At 53.0% G+C, this 24,606-nt stretch overlaps 2 protein-coding genes and 1 long non-coding RNA gene across 3 annotated transcripts; all 3 read right to left on the bottom strand.

The window, feature by feature from the left end:
• Window positions 1–33: 33 nt before the first annotated feature.
• LOC125695169 (rho GTPase-activating protein 32-like) lies at window positions 34–9,368 on the bottom strand. Its single transcript, XM_048949329.1, has 14 exons — window positions 9,279–9,368; window positions 8,622–8,699; window positions 7,747–7,828; window positions 6,897–7,040; window positions 6,204–6,306; window positions 5,807–5,939; window positions 5,197–5,279; window positions 4,738–4,845; window positions 4,230–4,375; window positions 3,682–3,886; window positions 2,735–2,880; window positions 1,906–2,546; window positions 1,530–1,716; window positions 34–1,204 (listed from the first exon to the last, which is right to left on the bottom strand). The coding sequence occupies exons 2-12, from the start codon at window positions 8,670–8,672 to the stop codon at window positions 2,119–2,121; spliced, it is 1,629 nt and encodes a 542-aa protein (XP_048805286.1). The 5' UTR covers window positions 8,673–8,699; window positions 9,279–9,368; the 3' UTR covers window positions 34–1,204; window positions 1,530–1,716; window positions 1,906–2,118.
• Window positions 9,369–12,293: 2,925 nt separating this feature from the next.
• Window positions 12,294–13,669, bottom strand: LOC125695174 (uncharacterized). The gene is made up of 3 exons (XR_007377842.1): window positions 13,220–13,669; window positions 12,496–12,656; window positions 12,294–12,408 (listed from the first exon to the last, which is right to left on the bottom strand). It is a non-coding gene; the product is annotated as an uncharacterized LOC125695174 (long non-coding RNA).
• Window positions 13,670–14,774: 1,105 nt separating this feature from the next.
• LOC125695168 (rho GTPase-activating protein 32-like) lies at window positions 14,775–24,103 on the bottom strand. The gene is made up of 14 exons (XM_048949328.1): window positions 24,014–24,103; window positions 23,357–23,434; window positions 22,482–22,563; window positions 21,632–21,775; window positions 20,939–21,041; window positions 20,542–20,674; window positions 19,932–20,014; window positions 19,473–19,580; window positions 18,965–19,110; window positions 18,417–18,621; window positions 17,476–17,621; window positions 16,647–17,287; window positions 16,271–16,457; window positions 14,775–15,945 (listed from the first exon to the last, which is right to left on the bottom strand). Exons 2-12 carry the CDS (start codon window positions 23,405–23,407, stop codon window positions 16,860–16,862), a joined length of 1,629 nt encoding a protein of 542 aa, XP_048805285.1. The 5' UTR covers window positions 23,408–23,434; window positions 24,014–24,103; the 3' UTR covers window positions 14,775–15,945; window positions 16,271–16,457; window positions 16,647–16,859.
• Between the last annotated feature and the right edge of the window lie 503 nt (window positions 24,104–24,606).

Below are 24,606 nucleotides of genomic sequence, written 5' to 3'. Positions count from 1 at the left end.
TGAGGACTCACCAGAGCTGAGTACAGGGGGATGATCACATCCCAGCTCCTGCTGTCTCCAGCCCTTTGCACTGCATTTCCAATCTCAACCCGTTCCTTCTGCAGTAGCGCTTGCATCCTCACTTAGGGCTGGAGCTCAAGAGCTCAACACAACAGGAAGAACACAGCGTGCAACTGGAAGACACGTCACACTTGTTCCAGACACTCAAGCTCACCCAGCAGTGCTAACTACCCCACAGTCACTTCAAACACACAGAAGCATCCAAGCCCTGACCATGCACACCCCCTCTTGTGATACTCGAGCCCACAGCTCACCTTCACACCTCTGTGCATTGCTGGGCTTTTACACTGACGCAGCCTCGCTCCAGCTCCGTGGCTGCCACACAAGGCCTGCAGGACCTCTTTCTCCGCAAACCCCATCTGCAGGCTTTGGCTCGTGAGGTTCACCACCTGCCCTTCTGAGCAAAGACAAACACCGAGACCGAGAGCAAAGTGCCACTGGCCCGGTCCCCCACCCTCAGTCCTGTCAGACATGCCCTGGTAACGAGACTCACCCCCAAAGCTTGGCTGGACAACAGCACAGGCATCACTCCTCAAACGCCCCATCCCAGCAGCCAGGGATCAAAGCCTTGGGACAGCTGAAACAAAGGGCTTTGCGAGCTTCCTGCTAGCTCTGAACATGAACAAATCCACCCCCGAGCAACAGGATGTGAGAAAACAGCAGCAGACAGCAACCTGCAGAACCAGCCCATCTGGGGCTGCTCCAGACGTTTGCACGCTCCCTTCCATGGCCCAGGCCAAGCTTGCTGAGCTGCTCCTCCTTTGTGCAGGGCAATGGTGCAGGTGCTGTGTGCTGGCTGTGCACAGCGTGCCTTTCACTTGCTTTTCCTCCCTCCATCTTCGGTTCGCAAAAAGCCTCTCCAACCTTCCCGTGCTAAAAAATCACTTAGGTAAAAAAGAACTGGCAAGCTTGCTTTTTAAATTACCTTACTTATACAACTTGATGCTTTAAAGCAGAAGCTCTCCCAGCAGTGACCTACCTTAGACAAGCTCAACTTTTGAGAGAAAAGTCATTCCTCTGCCTCTGCAGACTTTGCACACATTTCCAGGGGCAGCAGTCAGCCCAGTTCTCGGCACAGCTTTACCAGCCACAGAAATCCAGTTGATGCCCGCCATGCTTTTCTCTCTTCTGAAACACCGTGCTGCTGCAAGAAGCAAGGAGTAACATCACAGAAGCACAGAACTGGGCCTGGAAGGACCTCCAGGGATCACTGAGTCCAACACCCCTGCAAAACAGGCTCCTACAGCAGGCTGCGCAGGTGGGCGTCCAGGCGGTTGTGGAATATCTCCAGACAAGGAGAAGCCACAGCCTCCCTGGGCAGCCTGTTCCAGAGCTGCGCCATCCTCACCATAAAGACCTCCCTTCTCACCCACGGGCGGAACTTCCCGTGCTCCCCTTTTCGGCCATCTCCCCTTGCTTGGGGCCGCGCAGGGCTCCTCTCCCTGTCCCGCGACCGCTCTCCCGCACACCTCCGGCAGAGCTGCCCTCAGCACTCGCTCCCGTCGTGCCTCAGCTTCCGCCTCACTGCTGCCAGGACAGCAACGGCTGCCACCGAGGTCTGCCGCGCCTCCAACAGCCGGCTCCCAACGACCGCTCCCACGTGTGGTGGCTCAGCCAACTGCAGATTGGGAGATTGAGAGCCAGGAATGGACGCAGCTGGAGGAGAAAGGTGTTAGGGAGCAGCCAAGGCATCACAGTGCATCAAAAAGCCCTGAAGGGCATCACAAAGCCACCGCCAGGAAGCTTGGGGTTATCACAAGCAGCATCCAGGATGCTAGAGATTATTTGCTACCGTACCAAATGGGAGCTGCAGACATCCCGAAGCCAGACAAAACGGGAACAAACCTGGAGCTCTGCTTCATGCACCCTGCAGCCTCAGCGTTGCAAGCTGAGGTGCCTTGCTGTGTGTTGCATTCATCCCAGTCCTCGTGAATGAAGACTCCACAGGCATTCAAGGTGTTGAGTGAGCACGAGTGTGCTTTTATTATTAAAGGAAAGGACAGAAGGGCGTGAGAGGTCCAGGTAAAGGTGGGAATCGTCCTCTCTTGGATGGAAAGGTCACGGAGAGAGTGGCTCAGAGCTGTCAGATCCGCTGCACGGTGCCTGGGACTGAGGGCCTGATTCTAAGCCCCCCTCCAAGAGGCACGGCTTCTCATCGGTGATGCCGACCTGCTCCTGCACAGAGGTGCTGCTGTCGGGGCACTCGGACTGTGCTTGGGCTGGGCTGCACTGCAAAGGCGCCAGGTCACAGTCCAGGCTGGTGACTGTGGTGCCTGGCGGGCTCAGGTCAGCATCTTCAGCAGAGCCGGGAGAAATGAGGGCTTGAACTTGGATGAGCTCCCTCTCTCCATCACTGTTGTTACATGGAAGGCTGTCATGTGAACCGCAGCCATTTGTGCTTCCCAAGAGCTCTCCACTGGGGGAAGCACACAGCCCAGCTTCGCTACTTGCTCCGGCTCTTCTGGGTGGACAAGGGCTCAGTTCATCTAGGAAGGATACACAGGGGTTAGTGCCAAACTTTCACAAGCTGAATTACAAAAGTGGTTCTTGATCACAGGTGAACTAAAGGTGTCAGGTATGGGTTGGAACGCTGGAAGTAGATACAAGCCCACTGACAGCAAGAATTCTATGTTGCTGAAAAGCAAGGCGTTGAAAGCTGGATTTGCACCCTTACCTGCCAGCACTACGATTTCTATTTCTGAGGGCTCCCTGGGACGGCGCTGTGGCTGGCGTTTGGCCCCAGAAGATGGTTTTCCCAGGCTGAAGCAGGAACACCAACAGCCAGCTGGTGATTCCTTTATCATGGTGGGCGGACTTGGTCTGGAGAGAGAAAACAGGGAATGGTGTGAGCCGTGCGTGGAGCAGAGTGAGGGAAGACCTGCACTGAGCTCTTGCCAACAGTTGCTTGTTCCTAGCACCGCCTGGTTCCTGCTGAAACACAGCTTAGAAACTCACTCCATTTCAAGCAGTGGAGGGATGGTTCCATTCCTACAGCTCAGCCCTGAAGTCTTGCTGGCTAAATTCCCCTCAACTGTGTCAAGCAAGATGCAGAGCACGTGAGGTCCACAGGCTCCACACACCTGTACAGGACAGCGCCTAAAGGAAGGCTTTGACTGAGTTGGCAGGCATAACTGCTGGCTGAGGAATTGCACAGCCATAAAGGAACGTCAAAAGCATCTCTGACTCTGACTCTGACAGCTCATCGGCCCATCTCACTGCCATGTCTAGTTTCTCGTGCCAGCAGGTCTGACCAACAGCTCTGCTTTCAGGAGAACAGGAATTGGTTTCAGGCACGTGGCCGTGAAGTCCGGAAAACCCCAACGTTTCCAGGTACATCCAGCACAGTCCAGGGTAGACGTCAGCGTGGCTTTGTGCATCTCGTGACTGCCTGCCCAGCAAGGAAGGAACGGCAGCCTTGTGTGGCTAAACTCAGCCCGTCAGGCAACTGAATGTTAGTTCAATCTCACAGTCCAAAGTGGAGTGGAGATTCACTGCAACACTTCAGGCACCATTCATTAAATCTAGTTTCCACAAGTTTAGGCACTAGAAATAGTGGGGACAAAACAAACACAAGCCACCCAAACAGTGATGATAGCTGCTGGAAAACAAAGTCCTCTTTACCTTTCAGATGGAAAGTCGATGACTGTGTGGAATTTCCCCCGTACAGCTGCGGGGCCTTCTTCCACCTCTATGTCCCTGCTCTCAGTCACAACCACAGGAGAGCTGCTGTGGCCTCGCCTCCGTGCCTGCGCCTCCTCCAGGCTAAGCAGCTCTGTAGCAGGAGAAGACGCCTGCACAGACTGGGGCCCTGAGAGAGAACTGTGCCCTGGAAGGGAAAACCACAGGTGAGAGCCAGGATCAGAAAGCGGCAGCACAGCCATCACAGGTCCGGGGGAGCTGCTGTGTTTTCCTCAGACTTGCTTAACCAAGCCGCTGCAAGAAGAGCAGCTCAAAATAACCATGTGCTCAGACATGTGTCTATGGCAAAGGATGAAGTCATAATTAAGAGCAGCTCCCTGTATCGAAACAGGCAAACAAAAACCCTAGAAAGCAGGTATGGTGAACTCAGAAAACTTCGCTGCCACACTTTCACCAAGCTTCACCTGCTTCCAAGACATCATAGTGACGGTGACAGGACCAAGATAAAGCTAATGGAGGAAGACACTCACCTGCTCCACCTGCCATGTCAGGTCCAGATGTGGAGCAGAAGAGGACGTCTGTGTGGTCGATGATGAATTCCACCACAGACGACTGCGTCTGCAGTTCCGTGCAGGCAGCTCTCCCACTGGCGCAGGCAGACTCGCTCTGCTGTGATCTGTAGAAAAGGCAGGTTTTAGAAGTCATTCAGCCAAGATCGCTTCCCCAGGTCTGAATTACTGCAGCCCAAAGCTGTCACATTTGTTCTCTGGAGACTTCCGCAGTGGGCAGTGATGCCACTGAAGAAGTTCTCCTGGCTGATCAAGGACACACCAGTCCCATCTAAACAAGAGAGCAGCAATGCTCAGCTAGAAATTGTGCCCACGTGGGGTTGGAGAACAGTCCAGGCTCCTGCTCTGCTGTCAGCCACTCACTGCAGATTTTACAGGAGAAGAGCACATGTGGTGCAGAAGGGAGGACTGCTTTATTCTACTGGAGAACAGATGTAAGCGTTCTGTTGAAACGGAAAAAGAAGTTTACCTTAAGAGGTTTGGAGCCCACACAATTGCTAAGTTCTTCGCATGCATGTTTGTGGTGGAGCAGTGCCCAGCCAGACAGGCCAAGTGTCTCATCAGATACGCCAAGGTCCTGGGAAACAAGAGAGGCAAATGTTCAGCACCAGCCAGCATCCCGTGCTGCGACTCACAAAGCAAACCTCAATTCACACTAGTTGTTATTAGTGCTACTGATGCTGAAGATGAAGTAGATCCAACTTGACCAAGTGCCACGCTGCAGAACCCAGCACCAGCACAGCACAGCCACAGCCATCAGCTGCACCAAGCGTGCCCCGTGCCCAGGAACTGACCCCATCAATTAACCCCATGCAGTGTTTCAGCACACCCAGGCATCCCGTTGCTCGCGTGAGACAAAGCCTGGAATTGCACTTTGCCCTCTGAAGTGCAGCAGGGCTGAGCTCAGCAGGCTGAGGGCAGCACTGACCTGTAGTGAGGAGCGGGCAGCTGCTGGATGACGTCCCGCATTCTGACCAGCCGCTCCTCCTCCGTAGTGGCACCAACAGCATCCTGGAAAAGGGCAGAAAGGGATTGAGACACAAATCAGGCGAGATACCTGCCGCAGGGTCGGGAACCATGGGCACAGCGCGCTGCTGGTCAGCACTGAGAAAGATTTTAGGCCTCCCCAGAGGCAACTGGCGAACATAGCGGCACGCAGCTGGTGCCACCACGGCCAAGGAGTCCAAGCACCGGGCCGGTTTACAGCCTGGTTGGGCAGCTCAGCTCCTCGCAGGGGGCATTCATCTCCAAGTACCCTTGGCTATTAATTCCCTTCCCGTTCCAGAAATAGTTGGGAATAGCAAAAAACAAACAAACAAACAAACAACACAGGAATTCTCGTAAGCATTGTGAATATGGAAATAACCACCTCCTGGGGCCACCAGAAGTGGCATCAGCACAATGCAGGATGTGGCAAAGACATGCGAGTAAACCCCGTGGCGCTAACAGAAGAAGGGCCTCAGAGCTGGGGCACTGCTGCAGCCATCTCCCAAGAGGCCCAGGGAAGAGGGAAAGGAAAGGCGTTGCCTTGTGCTTACCGAGAACTTGTCGTACAGCTGGTCGGTCAGCAGGGGGGTCGGGAGCTCCCTGAAGTACATTTTGCAGAGGGAGCTCGCGCTGTGAACGTCGCGGACGGTTAGCTCAGGAACCTGCTCAGACTCAAATTCCTGGCTGCAGAGAAGGACACGAAAACGGTTGAGAAAGAGGAAAGCAAGTCAAAAGCCACACCCAATGCAATCAAGAGTTGGAAGGGCTTCCTGATGTACAGGAGAACACAACCACTCGGCCACCAGCACCACGTCAGCCGCGCTGGATGGGATGTTCCCAAAGGAGACCTTCTCTTGGTGCTAAGGCATGGCCCACAGGCCTCTGAACACCCGCAACAGGGCACGTGCCCCTGCTGGCAGCTGTGTCTGTCAGTCGCAGCACTCTTACCGCAGTCTCTGGACGTTGGACGCCACGCCGGACAGGCGGTATATCCCCTGCACCACGCCATGCTGCTCGATGAACTCGGCGCAGCTCTGGAGGACCTGGGGGACTAAAGAACACGTGCCGGCGGTTACTGGAGCTCCTCATTCAAGTCCTGGCTCAGGCTACGCTCCCGCCACATCCCATCCACTAAGCCCAGCCAGGCTACTGCTGTGTTCTTCCTTGAAGGGGACAGCTGTCAGAGACACCTCTGCAGGAGCTGCTGAGGAAACTGGACAGAGATGTGTTCCTTGCGTTCCAGAAATGCCAGGACCTAGGAATCAGCCTGGAGAAAGTAATTCCGGGGAAGCCGCAGACATTGCAAGTCCCATCACAGCTCCCACGGGAATGGAGGTGGAAAATCTCACGCCCGGAAGGAGCTGGGAAACTGAGGCAGGACACTCTCTTTGGCCAAAAGGCTTCCTTTCTTTTCAGGCTACCAGGGGATTGGCTTACAGGCTTTGCTTTAAGCAAATACAAATGTGCTTGTCCCTTAGGAGCATTTCCCTTGCAGCCATCACCTACTCACTTTATCTTTCAGTCGTCAACTCCCATTCCCCGTTTCTCCATTGGTATCAACCTGCCCCTTGCTAGATACCATCTCCCTTTCAGCTTTAGGTTCCCAAACAGGGAGGCTCTCAGGAATGGGCTGTCCCTTACCATCACGACCAGAGTGGAGAAGATGCTCTCCCAGGTCACGGCCGAACACCCTCTCCTTCTCCACCTCCCGCTCTTTCCGTTGCTTTGGCCGGGCCTTCACCACGGAACGAAGGAAGGTGAGGAGCTTGCCGCGCTTCTTTGGCACTGCACAACAAAAGGAAGAAACCAGTTCATCTCAGGTTTGGCTCCGTTGGACGAGGCCGAGCACAACACATTCTACAGAGCACCTCAAAACGGGAAGAACATGATGAGCAAGTGCGTACCAAAATGGATTTTCCCCAACCCTGGAGGAGTCCAAGGCCAGACTGGATGGGGCCCTGGGCAGCCTGGTCCAGTCCCACATTAAATGTGGAGCTTGGTTGGCAGCCCAGCTTGAGGCAGGGGGCTTGGAGCTTGATGATCCTTGAGCTCCCTTCCATGCCAAGCCATTCTACAAGGATTCTAGGATTTCCCCAGCTCCAGTCATAAACACAGGAGGACTGGGCCAAATCTCTGCACGTTCTGATGGAGTTTAATGCACTCCTCTTGCTTAGCTTGCTCAACCTGCGCATTAAGGACCCTCTTGAAAAGCCACGTTCTGATCAAGCACAGAAGCACTAGCACAACCAGACCTCTATCTGTCCACCAGGGACGCTGGCTGTTCTCAGCCTCGTACTGACTTGCAGGAGAACTACCTTTGCCTTCCCTCATTCTCACTGCCTACAAACACCAGCCATACGCCCCGTGCTATGCATGAAGGATCATCAGCACACAGGATAACGTGGGAAGGATAAGGGAGGTATTAAACATGGAACACACCCAAAAAAGACTCCATTTTGCTTCCCTGCACCATCAAATGGATCATCCGTACCTGGCTTTGGCACCGAATTGATGAGAGACTCCGGGATTTTTCCGTTAATGAGCTCCACGCACTCACCAGGGAAAAATCCAACCTGTAACAAGAAGAAGAAGAGAGGTGTGATACTGAAGGCAGCGTTTCTCAGGCCTGAACTGTTCAAACATCACATTTTCCTCATAACGTGCCTGCCGGATGCTCCGTAAGACAATCCAACAAAAAAATGGCCTGCTTAAAATTAATAATTATTCCAAATTGGCAGGCAAATATCCATAAAACTGTGTATGGAGCGGGGAAAGGACAAGTGTGCTATGCACCCCTAAATATCAAGTGTGCCCGAAGGGAAAGACTTCATACAGAAGCTATATATTATGATAGATTGATGCAGCTAGATCTGAGTTAGCACAGCCTATGAACTTTCTGCTTGCTGACTGAGATGCAGCTGCCATCTCCAGCTCTGAGCTACCCAGCCTTCTGCAGCCAGCAGCAGCAGCAAGCACACAGAGGCTCTGTTACCCTGCCTCATCTCGGCTGACAGGCAGCGACTTCCTAAAAGACACTGACTTCACCTTCCGCATGGGTGCAAGCACAAGTGCTCAGAGACACTGAAACACGTGTCCTAGCTGCTGCATTTCCAAAGGTGCGGTTCAGTGGCCGTGACCTGATGCATGCTGTGAGGGCTCTTCTTTCTAAGTTAATTGAGGAGGCAGTTTCCTACAAAGACCAACTTTCAGCTCTGGCCTAAGCCCACAGCAAAAGGCAAAGTCCCCTGACACCAACACAGGGAAACCATTTTCCATGTGGAGCCATGCTGTGCAGGCAGGGCAGCTCTAAGCTGAGATTCCTGCCTCGACCCAAGTTGCGCTCTCACGTCTGAAGCTTGTGCCTACCTGAAAGCCGTGCTTGCCTCTCCAGCGGGGGCTCAGCTCCTGAGGCGGCATATCGATGACGCACACGAGGTCTCCCACCTGCAAGAGATTGCAACGTCAATCCCAGCTTCAGCACGGCTGGGAGGAAAGCGCAGCTCAAATGACTGCATTCTTCTGCACTGCCCAATATCGTCAAGCTTGAGAGCCATTGCACCAGTGCAGCTCTTCAGGCATTTGCAGTCGTACAACCGAACGTGGAGGTAGAAGAGTCACTGCAATACACAACACACAGAATTCAGCTGTTCAGTATGAAATGGTTCTCAAAAGCAGCAGGCTCTTTGCCAAAGGGAGAGCTCCAATTAAACCGCAGGCATAAGTCAGCAGAACTGATCCTGAACAGGTCTGCACACTCCATACACTGCTCTGCCATTGCTCAGAGACCAGGCTACCACACTGGGCAGTAGCTCTTTGATCACAAGATTCCAATGCCAAATAGAGCCATAGTTTAGAGATGGCTGAACTCCTCCCTGCATCCAACCCAGTGCAAGTCTAATCTGGAACCGCATCTGCTGGGCTTCACCTCACCAAACACTCTGAAGCTGTCTGAGAATATTCCTGATAGCTTCACATGTTATACTCTTCTGTACAGGACAACAAGGAACACCCTTAACTGCTTACCTCCAAGGAGAGTTCACCCGGTGCCTGGGCAACGTATCTCTTAATAACGTGGGCAGCAGCAATAGCTGGGATATTAAGAGATGACTCTTCACGGACCAGCAGGGGCTTCCCGTTGTTCTCAGCCTGAAACAGAGAGCACAGGCCATGGTGAGGAGCTGAGGGCAAACGAGGAGGATTTCAGGCTGAGGAGCACGTCAGCAGAGAAAGCTGCAGGAAATGCACTCGGTCCTTATCATGGGCACACAAGAAGGAACGGCAAGGCTAAGAACATGCCCGCAGCAAGGAAAGAAAGCCTTTAAGGCAGCTTTTCAGTGACACTGATAGAGCCGCAAGGATTCGCTCTCTCTTGAAAAGCGGGAGAGCACATCTGCAGCTCACTCTGCTGGCTCAAATCAGGGAACAAAGACCAATCAGAGCTCCGTACTCTACCTCCATCCGTGTCATGTCAGGCCCACAGCTGATCTCGCTGCACGCGACGCCCATCACAGCAGGCACGACAAGCTGGAACTGAAGAGAAACACGCTCATATTTTCTCTCTTCACACACCACAGTATTGAGAGACTACCGGAGAACTACCCTTGGCTATCCTCTGGCACAGGCAGGTGCTCTAGAAGCAACCACTCTGTTCACTCCGTTCAAATGGGACAGCCCATTAGGCAGCATTTGACCAAGCAGCTGTCCCTCTGCTAGCAGATGGGGACTGGCACAAAGCAGCAGATGCATTCACCCAGGGTGCTCTGACAGCGCAGCAGCAGGGCAGTGAGAGGAATCATTGCTGCAGGTGCATCTGCTCCCCGGCCACGGCTCCCAGCAGCCTCACCACCGGCACCTGCTGCAGCCCCGCACATCAAGGACATTTCCTTGATTGCATCTCTGCTGTGCTCCCTACAGCTGCCGCGCACACTCACACAGCCCAAGCGTGCGTGCTTGTGACCTTGGGTCACGCTCTGCAGCTCGGCACAAACTGGGCCTTGGACTCTTTGCCTAAGGGATTGGTTTCCTTCAGACCAGCTGGTCACAGCACCACACACAGCATCCTTCTGAGGGCGGAGCTGCAGGGGAAGGGAAAAAGCCCACACGGGACCAGTGTCCCATCAAAGCTGGGTGAGGCTGTGTTACCAAACATGGTGCGACACAGTGCTGGTCAACCACGTGGGGGGACAAAGCGTGGCACGTACCTGGCAGGAGATCAGAACAAGGTAGACAATTCCTTGAACTCGCAGCTGTTTCTTGTCACTTTGCTCTGTTCTTCCACGAGCGAAAGCTGCACCAAGGGAGCGGGTAGAGGAGAGAGAAGGAACAGGTCTGTGAGCTTGCACAATGGAGCAAAGATGACAAGGGAAAAACCATGGGACAAATGCCATCTTTGTGGATCGCTTGGGAATGCAGGTACTGGCTGAAAGTTACGTCTGATGGACAAGAGTAAGCAGTATGAGCTGCTAGGAGCTCCACCAGCCAGCAGTTCTCAACAGCTCACATCCCATCCCTCTATCCCACGCCCTGTCTCAGCTTACCTACAAGATGCTGCGCAAGACACAAGGGGTGAAAACGAAGGCACTCAGTCGCTGCACAAGGGCAACAAGCGAGCTACTCACGCAGAGCTCAAGCGCTCCAATGAAGGGACGCAGCACGCACTGCTCCTCCCCTCATTCCAGCCGCTTGTGACATCACTAAGGGCCACCAGGCTGCTCCGCCATGACAACAGGGTGGGGAGGCAAGACCATGTCACAGGACCAGAAGATTCCAACACAGCACCCAACATTCTAGAATCAGCGGGCGGTTGGAATTCTACCTCAGCCCAATCCTGCAGAAGCTGCCATGCGGTTTCATGACCACAGCGCAGGACCCAGCGCTTGCTCCTGTGCAGCCTCCTACGACTGGCCTCAGCTGTGCAGCCTGGTACGACTGGCCTCAGGCCGTCCCTCTGCAGGGCCTTCCTGCCCTCGGGCAGATGGACATTGCTTCCCAACAGTGTACCTTGCAGCGCAGGGCCTATGTACAATCCACACTGGAGTCCTATAGATCTCTATCAAGCTATCTATACCTAGACACACAGTCACCACTACCATCTTTTTTCTTAGTCTTGAGGTACACCATTCAGCTGTTTCATTGTCATCAAACAACCCCACTGACGGCACACTGCTGACACAACGTCCTCGCAAACACAGCAGCAACTCCTGGCACCGATAGCTCCGGGTACAACAAGCACAGGGCTCTGGGTTGCTTTGGATGCAGTTGCAGCATGGATCTGAGGGCTATGTGGAAGGGGATATATTGCAAATTGCACCGACGTTTTCACACCATTTCTCTTTCGGCATGGTCCCAGCACCTGGCACGCTGATCATCATCCTGAATATACATTTTGTCAAACTTCTACAACTAATGAAATAGTTCCTTACCAAACACAATCTGATCACTCTTCTGGCCATATTTTGTTCCAGCTACCGCTTCCTGCGGGTGCCACAAACAGCGCTGCATCACCTATAGCTCTCTGCCCTTACAGTTCTCACGCTGTCTGGGCAGTCCTCGTGGCCTCAAAACTCTCTCATGCCACACGTGCCACATTCTGAGGCACAGAATATATATCACACTACTTCAAAACGCCTTTTTTTTTTATAATATAATGATACTAGGGATAATCATCTGGAGCTAGAGCAATATGAAAAAATTCCCTTCAGTTCAACCATAAGTCTGCCCCATGGACTCCAGAAGAGCTCTAAGAATACGCAGGGTGGACATGGATGGCAGCTACCATAAGAGTAAGCAATGAAAAATGTGGTTGTGAGCCATGCTGTGTCATTGCATCTGCAGGCAGGGATTCTCCTTGGACTGAGCAGAGTGCAGATGTAGCCTGAGAAAAGAACTTAGGATCATTCAGGAAAAGCAAATGAGTTGAGTAATTAATTGAAGAAACTCACGTTCTAAAGGTACTTAGAAGGACAGAGTATTTCCCAACAGAATGGGTTTAACTGTCTATTCCCTGTTTTGTTGGACAGGTCTACTCTATGTATGCTTAGACTGACCTGAGAGGGCATGCTTCAGCACACCCCAGAATTTCCAGTTTCCACATCGTCCAGGCAGCGCAAGTGCGGTGTACGTCTCCCTTGGCACAGACATCAAGCTTTTCTTCCTGTGCAATCAAACACGTAGTGAGTCAGAAAGGACTCGTGAACATGAAACTTATTTTGCACACACCATTAGAATATAGCTAAGGTACCTCCACTGAGATGAGCAAGCTTCGGTTTGGGTTTGGGCTTAAAGGCTGCCAGCTTAGATAGAAACACTGCCATTCGGAAGGCTAAGAAACCTTGGCGCTTAAAATTCCTGGAGACTTGGAGAGTTCTCAAAGAAACCTTGAAAAGCTGCCTTGAAGTATTCCTGTTGAAAATTGCTGGGATGCCTTACCACATCATTCACCAGGACCATTCATATCATACACCATAGATTAGATCAGTTTTAAAACCATGGATTGTAATTATCGGCAATACTTCCTCCCTGTGGATCTCAAGCCCTCGTGAGTGACTGCAATGGGGGGCGGCAAGGGGATTGTGGTGCTAAGCTGAACATCATTCCAGAAATCTGTTCTCCTGAACTAAAAATACGGGCTAAAGGAAACAAGGCGTGTGTTCATCATTACACTGACTGCATCAGAGTGTGCTTTTGTGCACACGTGGACCTAGAGACATCGCTAAGAATTCAATTGGTCCACCCAATCCTTAAGCAACTCAGTAATTCAAGACACCTAACAAGGATGGAGGCTCAGTGGGCCATGGGCAAAGCAGGGAGGACAGAGGCAGGAAGCAGGAAGGAGTTCAACTCCAGCTCTCCCACACAAAAGACTGGGAGAGCTGAGTCAGCACCACGGGAGGAGTTACGACACAGCTTGGGAGCTTACAGAGAGACCTGAGATTGCCAAAGGACGGCGCCAGGGTAACTCTCACCAGTCCTGTGCAGGGGTTTCATGGATGCTTGGGATGCTGACTTCCACTGCCTGTGTCGTTGGTAGGAAGTCCAGGTGACAAAGGCTCCTTCTGCCTGGGTAACGCTTCTGTGGTTCCATGATTATGACTGGAGGGGGGGAAAAAAAAAAAAAAAAAAAAGTAAAGTAAAGCACGCAACCCTGTAAAATTTGCTACTGTGTTGTTCTTGTCAGCACGACAACTCAGATGAGGGTTACGTGTCCTGCACCGGACTGAAAATGCATCCAAGCCCATATTGCACACAGCTTCATCTCAGGGCCAAGAAGAAACGGTGCAAAGATGTTCAGAAGATTCTCGGTGCAGATGAAGGCGCAGGGTGCGTACGTATTCTCTTCAGTTCTCTTCAATAATAAATATTAATTGAGAATCCAAAGATAACTTATCAAGAAGTAGCATGAAAGGTCGATGAAAAGGAAATTACACGACAAACTATTTTCATTTAAGAAATCCCTGCTAAACCTCTCCCCATCAAAAAGGGAGCATCCTGGGCACTGTTAGCAGCAGTTCGGAGAACATCCTGCACCACAAGATGCGACACAGTCTTTTCTTCTTTATGAACAAGCCCCTCATTTCTCTACTCAGCATCAGATTCCCTCAAGTTCAAACACGAGGATCAGAACAGCCGCTCAGTCCTGCTGAGAGGAACCCACGGCTGGGATGTCCCCCCGTCCCGTTCCACGCTATTTCCAGCATCGCTGGGGAAAGGAGGAGCGACTGCCATCACCTACCCAGGCTTCTGCGAGGCCTTCCATACGGTCACACATCACAGGGAGAAGCATGGCCGAGAGCTCTCGTGCCACAAAGCTCGGGGCTGCAGAAATCAAGGTTGCCCCCAAGATGCTGTGTGTAACAACAGGACTTACTGCACGTGAGACATGAAAGACAAGGCTAAGGTGAAAAAGCCTCCACTCCCCATGGATGTGGCTGTCTGCACAGACAACAGCTGCCTGCTGTCCAGCAGCCGGATGCTCACCCACCAAAGCACTCGCCCAGCAGATGCCTTTCACAGAATCATAGAATTAGCAAGCTTGCAAAAGATCTCCAAGATCATCCAGTCCAACCGTCCACCTACCACCAATATTCCCCACTAAGCCACGTCTAACGTTTCTTGAACACCTGCAGGGACAGTAACTCCATCACCTCCCTGGGCACTCCTGTGGAGAAGCGTTTCTTAACGTCCAGCCTCAATCTCCCCCCGTGCAACTTGAGGCCGTTCCCCCCAGTCCTATCGCTACTGACACGGGAGAATAAGACGACCCCCACCTCGACATAATCTCTCTTCAGCTCATTGTAGAGAGGGATAAGGTCTGCCCTGAGCCTCCTCTTCTCCAGGCTAAATAATCCCAGTTCTCTCAGCCAGCCGCTCCCCATGAGACTGGTGCTCTACACTCTTCACAGCTTCACTGCTCTTCTCTGGCAATATCTCGGGGATTCAGTGTCCTTCTTGTAGTCAGGGACCCAGAACTGAACACAGCACTCAAGGTGAGGACTCACCAGAGCTGAGTACAGGGGGATGATCACATCCCAGCTCCTGCTGTCTCCAGCCCTTTGCACTGCATTTCCAATCTCAACCCGTTCCTTCTGCAGTAGCGCTTGCATCCTCACTTAGGGCTGGAGCTCAAGAGCTCAACACAACAGGAAGAACACAGCGTGCAACTGGAAGACACGTCACACTTGTTCCAGACACTCAAGCTCACCCAGCAGTGCTAACTACCCCACAGTCACTTCAAACACACAGAAGCATCCAAGCCCTGACCATGCACACCCCCTCTTGTGATACTCGAGCCCACAGCTCACCTTCACACCTCTGTGCATTGCTGGGCTTTTACACTGACGCAGCCTCGCTCCAGCTCCGTGGCTGCCACACAAGGCCTGCAGGACCTCTTTCTCCGCAAACCCCATCTGCAGGCTTTGGCTCGTGAGGTTCACCACCTGCCCTTCTGAGCAAAGACAAACACCGAGACCGAGAGCAAAGTGCCACTGGCCCGGTCCCCCACCCTCAGTCCTGTCAGACATGCCCTGGTAACGAGACTCACCCCCAAAGCTTGGCTGGACAACAGCACAGGCATCACTCCTCAAACGCCCCATCCCAGCAGCCAGGGATCAAAGCCTTGGGACAGCTGAAACAAAGGGCTTTGCGAGCTTCCTGCTAGCTCTGAACATGAACAAATCCACCCCCGAGCAACAGGATGTGAGAAAACAGCAGCAGACAGCAACCTGCAGAACCAGCCCATCTGGGGCTGCTCCAGACGTTTGCACGCTCCCTTCCATGGCCCAGGCCAAGCTTGCTGAGCTGCTCCTCCTTTGTGCAGGGCAATGGTGCAGGTGCTGTGTGCTGGCTGTGCACAGCGTGCCTTTCACTTGCTTTTCCTCCCTCCATCTTCGGTTCGCAAAAAGCCTCTCCAACCTTCCCGTGCTAAAAAATCACTTAGGTAAAAAAGAACTGGCAAGCTTGCTTTTTAAATTACCTTACTTATACAACTTGATGCTTTAAAGCAGAAGCTCTCCCAGCAGTGACCTACCTTAGACAAGCTCAACTTTTGAGAGAAAAGTCATTCCTCTGCCTCTGCAGACTTTGCACACATTTCCAGGGGCAGCAGTCAGCCCAGTTCTCGGCACAGCTTTACCAGCCACAGAAATCCAGTTGATGCCCGCCATGCTTTTCTCTCTTCTGAAACACCGTGCTGCTGCAAGAAGCAAGGAGTAACATCACAGAAGCACAGAACTGGGCCTGGAAGGACCTCCAGGGATCACTGAGTCCAACACCCCTGCAAAACAGGCTCCTACAGCAGGCTGCGCAGGTGGGCGTCCAGGCGGTTGTGGAATATCTCCAGACAAGGAGAAGCCACAGCCTCCCTGGGCAGCCTGTTCCAGAGCTGCGCCATCCTCACCATAAAGACCTCCCTTCTCACCCACGGGCGGAACTTCCCGTGCTCCCCTTTTCGGCCATCTCCCCTTGCTTGGGGCCGCGCAGGGCTCCTCTCCCTGTCCCGCGACCGCTCTCCCGCACACCTCCGGCAGAGCTGCCCTCAGCACTCGCTCCCGTCGTGCCTCAGCTTCCGCCTCACTGCTGCCAGGACAGCAACGGCTGCCACCGAGGTCTGCCGCGCCTCCAACAGCCGGCTCCCAACGACCGCTCCCACGTGTGGTGGCTCAGCCAACTGCAGATTGGGAGATTGAGAGCCAGGAATGGACGCAGCTGGAGGAGAAAGGTGTTAGGGAGCAGCCAAGGCATCACAGTGCATCAAAAAGCCCTGAAGGGCATCACAAAGCCACCGCCAGGAAGCTTGGGGTTATCACAAGCAGCATCCAGGATGCTAGAGATTATTTGCTACCGTACCAAATGGGAGCTGCAGACATCCCGAAGCCAGACAAAACGGGAACAAACCTGGAGCTCTGCTTCATGCACCCTGCAGCCTCAGCGTTGCAAGCTGAGGTGCCTTGCTGTGTGTTGCATTCATCCCAGTCCTCGTGAATGAAGACTCCACAGGCATTCAAGGTGTTGAGTGAGCACGAGTGTGCTTTTATTATTAAAGGAAAGGACAGAAGGGCGTGAGAGGTCCAGGTAAAGGTGGGAATCGTCCTCTCTTGGATGGAAAGGTCACGGAGAGAGTGGCTCAGAGCTGTCAGATCCGCTGCACGGTGCCTGGGACTGAGGGCCTGATTCTAAGCCCCCCTCCAAGAGGCACGGCTTCTCATCGGTGATGCCGACCTGCTCCTGCACAGAGGTGCTGCTGTCGGGGCACTCGGACTGTGCTTGGGCTGGGCTGCACTGCAAAGGCGCCAGGTCACAGTCCAGGCTGGTGACTGTGGTGCCTGGCGGGCTCAGGTCAGCATCTTCAGCAGAGCCGGGAGAAATGAGGGCTTGAACTTGGATGAGCTCCCTCTCTCCATCACTGTTGTTACATGGAAGGCTGTCATGTGAACCGCAGCCATTTGTGCTTCCCAAGAGCTCTCCACTGGGGGAAGCACACAGCCCAGCTTCGCTACTTGCTCCGGCTCTTCTGGGTGGACAAGGGCTCAGTTCATCTAGGAAGGATACACAGGGGTTAGTGCCAAACTTTCACAAGCTGAATTACAAAAGTGGTTCTTGATCACAGGTGAACTAAAGGTGTCAGGTATGGGTTGGAACGCTGGAAGTAGATACAAGCCCACTGACAGCAAGAATTCTATGTTGCTGAAAAGCAAGGCGTTGAAAGCTGGATTTGCACCCTTACCTGCCAGCACTACGATTTCTATTTCTGAGGGCTCCCTGGGACGGCGCTGTGGCTGGCGTTTGGCCCCAGAAGATGGTTTTCCCAGGCTGAAGCAGGAACACCAACAGCCAGCTGGTGATTCCTTTATCATGGTGGGCGGACTTGGTCTGGAGAGAGAAAACAGGGAATGGTGTGAGCCGTGCGTGGAGCAGAGTGAGGGAAGACCTGCACTGAGCTCTTGCCAACAGTTGCTTGTTCCTAGCACCGCCTGGTTCCTGCTGAAACACAGCTTAGAAACTCACTCCATTTCAAGCAGTGGAGGGATGGTTCCATTCCTACAGCTCAGCCCTGAAGTCTTGCTGGCTAAATTCCCCTCAACTGTGTCAAGCAAGATGCAGAGCACGTGAGGTCCACAGGCTCCACACACCTGTACAGGACAGCGCCTAAAGGAAGGCTTTGACTGAGTTGGCAGGCATAACTGCTGGCTGAGGAATTGCACAGCCATAAAGGAACGTCAAAAGCATCTCTGACTCTGACAGCTCATCGGCCCATCTCACTGCCATGTCTAGTTTCTCGTGCCAGCAGGTCTGACCAACAGCTCTGCTTTCAGGAGAACAGGAATTGGTTTCAGGCACGTGGCCGTGAAGTCCGGAAAACCCCAACGTTTCCAGGTACATCCAGCACAGTCCAGGGTAGACGTCAGCGTGGCTTTGTGCATCTCGTGACTGCCTGCCCAGCAAGGAAGGAACGGCAGCCTTGTGTGGCTAAACTCAGCCCGTCAGGCAACTGAATGTTAGTTCAATCTCACAGTCCAAAGTGGAGTGGAGATTCACTGCAACACTTCAGGCACCATTCATTAAATCTAGTTTCCACAAGTTTAGGCACTAGAAATAGTGGGGACAAAACAAACACAAGCCACCCAAACAGTGATGATAGCTGCTGGAAAACAAAGTCCTCTTTACCTTTCAGATGGAAAGTCGATGACTGTGTGGAATTTCCCCCGTACAGCTGCGGGGCCTTCTTCCACCTCTATGTCCCTGCTCTCAGTCACAACCACAGGAGAGCTGCTGTGGCCTCGCCTCCGTGCCTGCGCCTCCTCCAGGCTAAGCAGCTCTGTAGCAGGAGAAGACGCCTGCACAGACTGGGGCCCTGAGAGAGAACTGTGCCCTGGAAGGGAAAACCACAGGTGAGAGCCAGGATCAGAAAGCGGCAGCACAGCCATCACAGGTCCGGGGGAGCTGCTGTGTTTTCCTCAGACTTGCTTAACCAAGCCGCTGCAAGAAGAGCAGCTCAAAATAACCATGTGCTCAGACATGTGTCTATGGCAAAGGATGAAGTCATAATTAAGAGCAGCTCCCTGTATCGAAACAGGCAAACAAAAACCCTAGAAAGCAGGTATGGTGAACTCAGAAAACTTCGCTGCCACACTTTCACCAAGCTTCACCTGCTTCCAAGACATCATAGTGACGGTGACAGGACCAAGATAAAGCTAATGGAGGAAGACACTCACCTGCTCCACCTGCCATGTCAGGTCCAGATGTGGAGCAGAAGAGGACGTCTGTGTGGTCGATGATGAATTCCACCACAGACGACTGCGTCTGCAGTTCCGTGCAGGCAGCTCTCCCACTGGCGCAGGCAGACTCGCTCTGCTGTGATCTGTAGAAAAGGCAGGTTTTAGAAGTCATTCAGCCAAGATCGCTTCCCCAGGTCTGAATTACTGCAGCCCAAAGCTGTCACATTTGTTCTCTGGAGACTTCCGCAGTGGGCAGTGATGCCACTGAAGAAGTTCTCCTGGCTGATCAAGGACACACCAGTCCCATCTAAACAAGAGAGCAGCAATGCTCAGCTAGAAATTGTGCCCACGTGGGGTTGGAGAACAGTCCAGGCTCCTGCTCTGCTGTCAGCCACTCACTGCAGATTTTACAGGAGAAGAGCACATGTGGTGCAGAAGGGAGGACTGCTTTATTCTACTGGAGAACAGATGTAAGCGTTCTGTTGAAACGGAAAAAGAAGTTTACCTTAAGAGGTTTGGAGCCCACACAATTGCTAAGTTCTTCGCATGCATGTTTGTGGTGGAGCAGTGCCCAGCCAGACAGGCCAAGTGTCTCATCAGATACGCCAAGGTCCTGGGAAACAAGAGAGGCAAATGTTCAGCACCAGCCAGCATCCCGTGCTGCGACTCACAAAGCAAACCTCAATTCACACTAGTTGTTATTAGTGCTACTGATGCTGAAGATGAAGTAGATCCAACTTGACCAAGTGCCACGCTGCAGAACCCAGCACCAGCACAGCACAGCCACAGCCATCAGCTGCACCAAGCGTGCCCCGTGCCCAGGAACTGACCCCATCAATTAACCCCATGCAGTGTTTCAGCACACCCAGGCATCCCGTTGCTCGCGTGAGACAAAGCCTGGAATTGCACTTTGCCCTCTGAAGTGCAGCAGGGCTGAGCTCAGCAGGCTGAGGGCAGCACTGACCTGTAGTGAGGAGCGGGCAGCTGCTGGATGACGTCCCGCATTCTGACCAGCCGCTCCTCCTCCGTAGTGGCACCAACAGCATCCTGGAAAAGGGCAGAAAGGGATTGAGACACAAATCAGGCGAGATACCTGCCGCAGGGTCGGGAACCATGGGCACAGCGCGCTGCTGGTCAGCACTGAGAAAGATTTTAGGCCTCCCCAGAGGCAACTGGCGAACATAGCGGCACGCAGCTGGTGCCACCACGGCCAAGGAGTCCAAGCACCGGGCCGGTTTACAGCCTGGTTGGGCAGCTCAGCTCCTCGCAGGGGGCATTCATCTCCAAGTACCCTTGGCTATTAATTCCCTTCCCGTTCCAGAAATAGTTGGGAATAGCAAAAAACAAACAAACAAACAAACAACACAGGAATTCTCATAAGCATTGTGAATATGGAAATAACCACCTCCTGGGGCCACCAGAAGTGGCATCAGCACAATGCAGGATGTGGCAAAGACATGCGAGTAAACCCCGTGGCGCTAACAGAAGAAGGGCCTCAGAGCTGGGGCACTGCTGCAGCCATCTCCCAAGAGGCCCAGGGAAGAGGGAAAGGAAAGGCGTTGCCTTGTGCTTACCGAGAACTTGTCGTACAGCTGGTCGGTCAGCAGGGGGGTCGGGAGCTCCCTGAAGTACATTTTGCAGAGGGAGCTCGCGCTGTGAACGTCGCGGACGGTTAGCTCAGGAACCTGCTCAGACTCAAATTCCTGGCTGCAGAGAAGGACACGAAAACGGTTGAGAAAGAGGAAAGCAAGTCAAAAGCCACACCCAATGCAATCAAGAGTTGGAAGGGCTTCCTGATGTACAGGAGAACACAACCACTCGGCCACCAGCACCACGTCAGCCGCGCTGGATGGGATGTTCCCAAAGGAGACCTTCTCTTGGTGCTAAGGCATGGCCCACAGGCCTCTGAACACCCGCAACAGGGCACGTGCCCCTGCTGGCAGCTGTGTCTGTCAGTCGCAGCACTCTTACCGCAGTCTCTGGACGTTGGACGCCACGCCGGACAGGCGGTATATCCCCTGCACCACGCCATGCTGCTCGATGAACTCGGCGCAGCTCTGGAGGACCTGGGGGACTAAAGAACACGTGCCGGCGGTTACTGGAGCTCCTCATTCAAGTCCTGGCTCAGGCTACGCTCCCGCCACATCCCATCCACTAAGCCCAGCCAGGCTACTGCTGTGTTCTTCCTTGAAGGGGACAGCTGTCAGAGACACCTCTGCAGGAGCTGCTGAGGAAACTGGACAGAGATGTGTTCCTTGCGTTCCAGAAATGCCAGGACCTAGGAATCAGCCTGGAGAAAGTAATTCCGGGGAAGCCGCAGACATTGCAAGTCCCATCACAGCTCCCACGGGAATGGAGGTGGAAAATCTCACGCCCGGAAGGAGCTGGGAAACTGAGGCAGGACACTCTCTTTGGCCAAAAGGCTTCCTTTCTTTTCAGGCTACCAGGGGATTGGCTTACAGGCTTTGCTTTAAGCAAATACAAATGTGCTTGTCCCTTAGGAGCATTTCCCTTGCAGCCATCACCTACTCACTTTATCTTTCAGTCGTCAACTCCCATTCCCCGTTTCTCCATTGGTATCAACCTGCCCCTTGCTAGATACCATCTCCCTTTCAGCTTTAGGTTCCCAAACAGGGAGGCTCTCAGGAATGGGCTGTCCCTTACCATCACGACCAGAGTGGAGAAGATGCTCTCCCAGGTCACGGCCGAACACCCTCTCCTTCTCCACCTCCCGCTCTTTCCGTTGCTTTGGCCGGGCCTTCACCACGGAACGAAGGAAGGTGAGGAGCTTGCCGCGCTTCTTTGGCACTGCACAACAAAAGGAAGAAACCAGTTCATCTCAGGTTTGGCTCCGTTGGACGAGGCCGAGCACAACACATTCTACAGAGCACCTCAAAACGGGAAGAACATGATGAGCAAGTGCGTACCAAAATGGATTTTCCCCAACCCTGGAGGAGTCCAAGGCCAGACTGGATGGGGCCCTGGGCAGCCTGGTCCAGTCCCACATTAAATGTGGAGCTTGGTTGGCAGCCCAGCTTGAGGCAGGGGGCTTGGAGCTTGATGATCCTTGAGCTCCCTTCCATGCCAAGCCATTCTACAAGGATTCTAGGATTTCCCCAGCTCCAGTCATAAACACAGGAGGACTGGGCCAAATCTCTGCACGTTCTGATGGAGTTTAATGCACTCCTCTTGCTTAGCTTGCTCAACCTGCGCATTAAGGACCCTCTTGAAAAGCCACGTTCTGATCAAGCACAGAAGCACTAGCACAACCAGACCTCTATCTGTCCACCAGGGACGCTGGCTGTTCTCAGCCTCGTACTGACTTGCAGGAGAACTACCTTTGCCTTCCCTCATTCTCACTGCCTACAAACACCAGCCATACGCCCCGTGCTATGCATGAAGGATCATCAGCACACAGGATAACGTGGGAAGGATAAGGGAGGTATTAAACATGGAACACACCCAAAAAAGACTCCATTTTGCTTCCCTGCACCATCAAATGGATCATCCGTACCTGGCTTTGGCACCGAATTGATGAGAGACTCCGGGATTTTTCCGTTAATGAGCTCCACGCACTCACCAGGGAAAAATCCAACCTGTAACAAGAAGAAGAAGAGAGGTGTGATACTGAAGGCAGCGTTTCTCAGGCCTGAACTGTTCAAACATCACATTTTCCTCATAACGTGCCTGCCGGATGCTCCGTAAGACAATCCAACAAAAAAATGGCCTGCTTAAAATTAATAATTATTCCAAATTGGCAGGCAAATATCCATAAAACTGTGTATGGAGCGGGGAAAGGACAAGTGTGCTATGCACCCCTAAATATCAAGTGTGCCCGAAGGGAAAGACTTCATACAGAAGCTATATATTATGATAGATTGATGCAGCTAGATCTGAGTTAGCACAGCCTATGAACTTTCTGCTTGCTGACTGAGATGCAGCTGCCATCTCCAGCTCTGAGCTACCCAGCCTTCTGCAGCCAGCAGCAGCAGCAAGCACACAGAGGCTCTGTTACCCTGCCTCATCTCGGCTGACAGGCAGCGACTTCCTAAAAGACACTGACTTCACCTTCCGCATGGGTGCAAGCACAAGTGCTCAGAGACACTGAAACACGTGTCCTAGCTGCTGCATTTCCAAAGGTGCGGTTCAGTGGCCGTGACCTGATGCATGCTGTGAGGGCTCTTCTTTCTAAGTTAATTGAGGAGGCAGTTTCCTACAAAGACCAACTTTCAGCTCTGGCCTAAGCCCACAGCAAAAGGCAAAGTCCCCTGACACCAACACAGGGAAACCATTTTCCATGTGGAGCCATGCTGTGCAGGCAGGGCAGCTCTAAGCTGAGATTCCTGCCTCGACCCAAGTTGCGCTCTCACGTCTGAAGCTTGTGCCTACCTGAAAGCCGTGCTTGCCTCTCCAGCGGGGGCTCAGCTCCTGAGGCGGCATATCGATGACGCACACGAGGTCTCCCACCTGCAAGAGATTGCAACGTCAATCCCAGCTTCAGCACGGCTGGGAGGAAAGCGCAGCTCAAATGACTGCATTCTTCTGCACTGCCCAATATCGTCAAGCTTGAGAGCCATTGCACCAGTGCAGCTCTTCAGGCATTTGCAGTCGTACAACCGAACGTGGAGGTAGAAGAGTCACTGCAATACACAACACACAGAATTCAGCTGTTCAGTATGAAATGGTTCTCAAAAGCAGCAGGCTCTTTGCCAAAGGGAGAGCTCCAATTAAACCGCAGGCATAAGTCAGCAGAACTGATCCTGAACAGGTCTGCACACTCCATACACTGCTCTGCCATTGCTCAGAGACCAGGCTACCACACTGGGCAGTAGCTCTTTGATCACAAGATTCCAATGCCAAATAGAGCCATAGTTTAGAGATGGCTGAACTCCTCCCTGCATCCAACCCAGTGCAAGTCTAATCTGGAACCGCATCTGCTGGGCTTCACCTCACCAAACACTCTGAAGCTGTCTGAGAATATTCCTGATAGCTTCACATGTTATACTCTTCTGTACAGGACAACAAGGAACACCCTTAACTGCTTACCTCCAAGGAGAGTTCACCCGGTGCCTGGGCAACGTATCTCTTAATAACGTGGGCAGCAGCAATAGCTGGGATATTAAGAGATGACTCTTCACGGACCAGCAGGGGCTTCCCGTTGTTCTCAGCCTGAAACAGAGAGCACAGGCCATGGTGAGGAGCTGAGGGCAAACGAGGAGGATTTCAGGCTGAGGAGCACGTCAGCAGAGAAAGCTGCAGGAAATGCACTCGGTCCTTATCATGGGCACACAAGAAGGAACGGCAAGGCTAAGAACATGCCCGCAGCAAGGAAAGAAAGCCTTTAAGGCAGCTTTTCAGTGACACTGATAGAGCCGCAAGGATTCGCTCTCTCTTGAAAAGCGGGAGAGCACATCTGCAGCTCACTCTGCTGGCTCAAATCAGGGAACAAAGACCAATCAGAGCTCCGTACTCTACCTCCATCCGTGTCATGTCAGGCCCACAGCTGATCTCGCTGCACGCGACGCCCATCACAGCAGGCACGACAAGCTGGAACTGAAGAGAAACACGCTCATATTTTCTCTCTTCACACACCACAGTATTGAGAGACTACCGGAGAACTACCCTTGGCTATCCTCTGG

Source organism: Lagopus muta, chromosome 6, assembly GCF_023343835.1.
Source record: "Lagopus muta isolate bLagMut1 chromosome 6, bLagMut1 primary, whole genome shotgun sequence".
NCBI classification, from domain to species: Eukaryota; Metazoa; Chordata; class Aves; order Galliformes; family Phasianidae; genus Lagopus; species Lagopus muta.
The sequence above is the reverse complement of the archived record's forward strand: the minus strand, read 5'-3'. Positions and strand labels throughout refer to the sequence as shown.

Excerpts from the sequence above, each read along its gene's own strand:
- LOC125695168 (XM_048949328.1), bottom strand. The coding sequence starts at position 23,407 with ATGCCGCCTCAGGAGCTGAGCCCCCGCTGGAGAGGCAAGCACGGCTTT. Across the intron at positions 20,015-20,541 it reads AGCTGTACGACAAGTTCTCG|GATGCTGTTGGTGCCACTAC; the intron begins GTAAGCACAAGG and ends GCCCTTTTCCAG. Across the intron at positions 17,622-18,416 it reads ATCGACTTTCCATCTGAAAG|ACCAAGTCCGCCCACCATGA; the intron begins GTAAAGAGGACT and ends TTCTCTCTCCAG.
- LOC125695169 (XM_048949329.1), bottom strand. The coding sequence starts at position 8,672 with ATGCCGCCTCAGGAGCTGAGCCCCCGCTGGAGAGGCAAGCACGGCTTT. Across the intron at positions 7,041-7,746 it reads CAATTCGGTGCCAAAGCCAG|TGCCAAAGAAGCGCGGCAAG; the intron begins GTACGGATGATC and ends TTTGTTGTGCAG. Across the intron at positions 6,307-6,896 it reads TCTCCACTCTGGTCGTGATG|TCCCCCAGGTCCTCCAGAGC; the intron begins GTAAGGGACAGC and ends CGTGTTCTTTAG.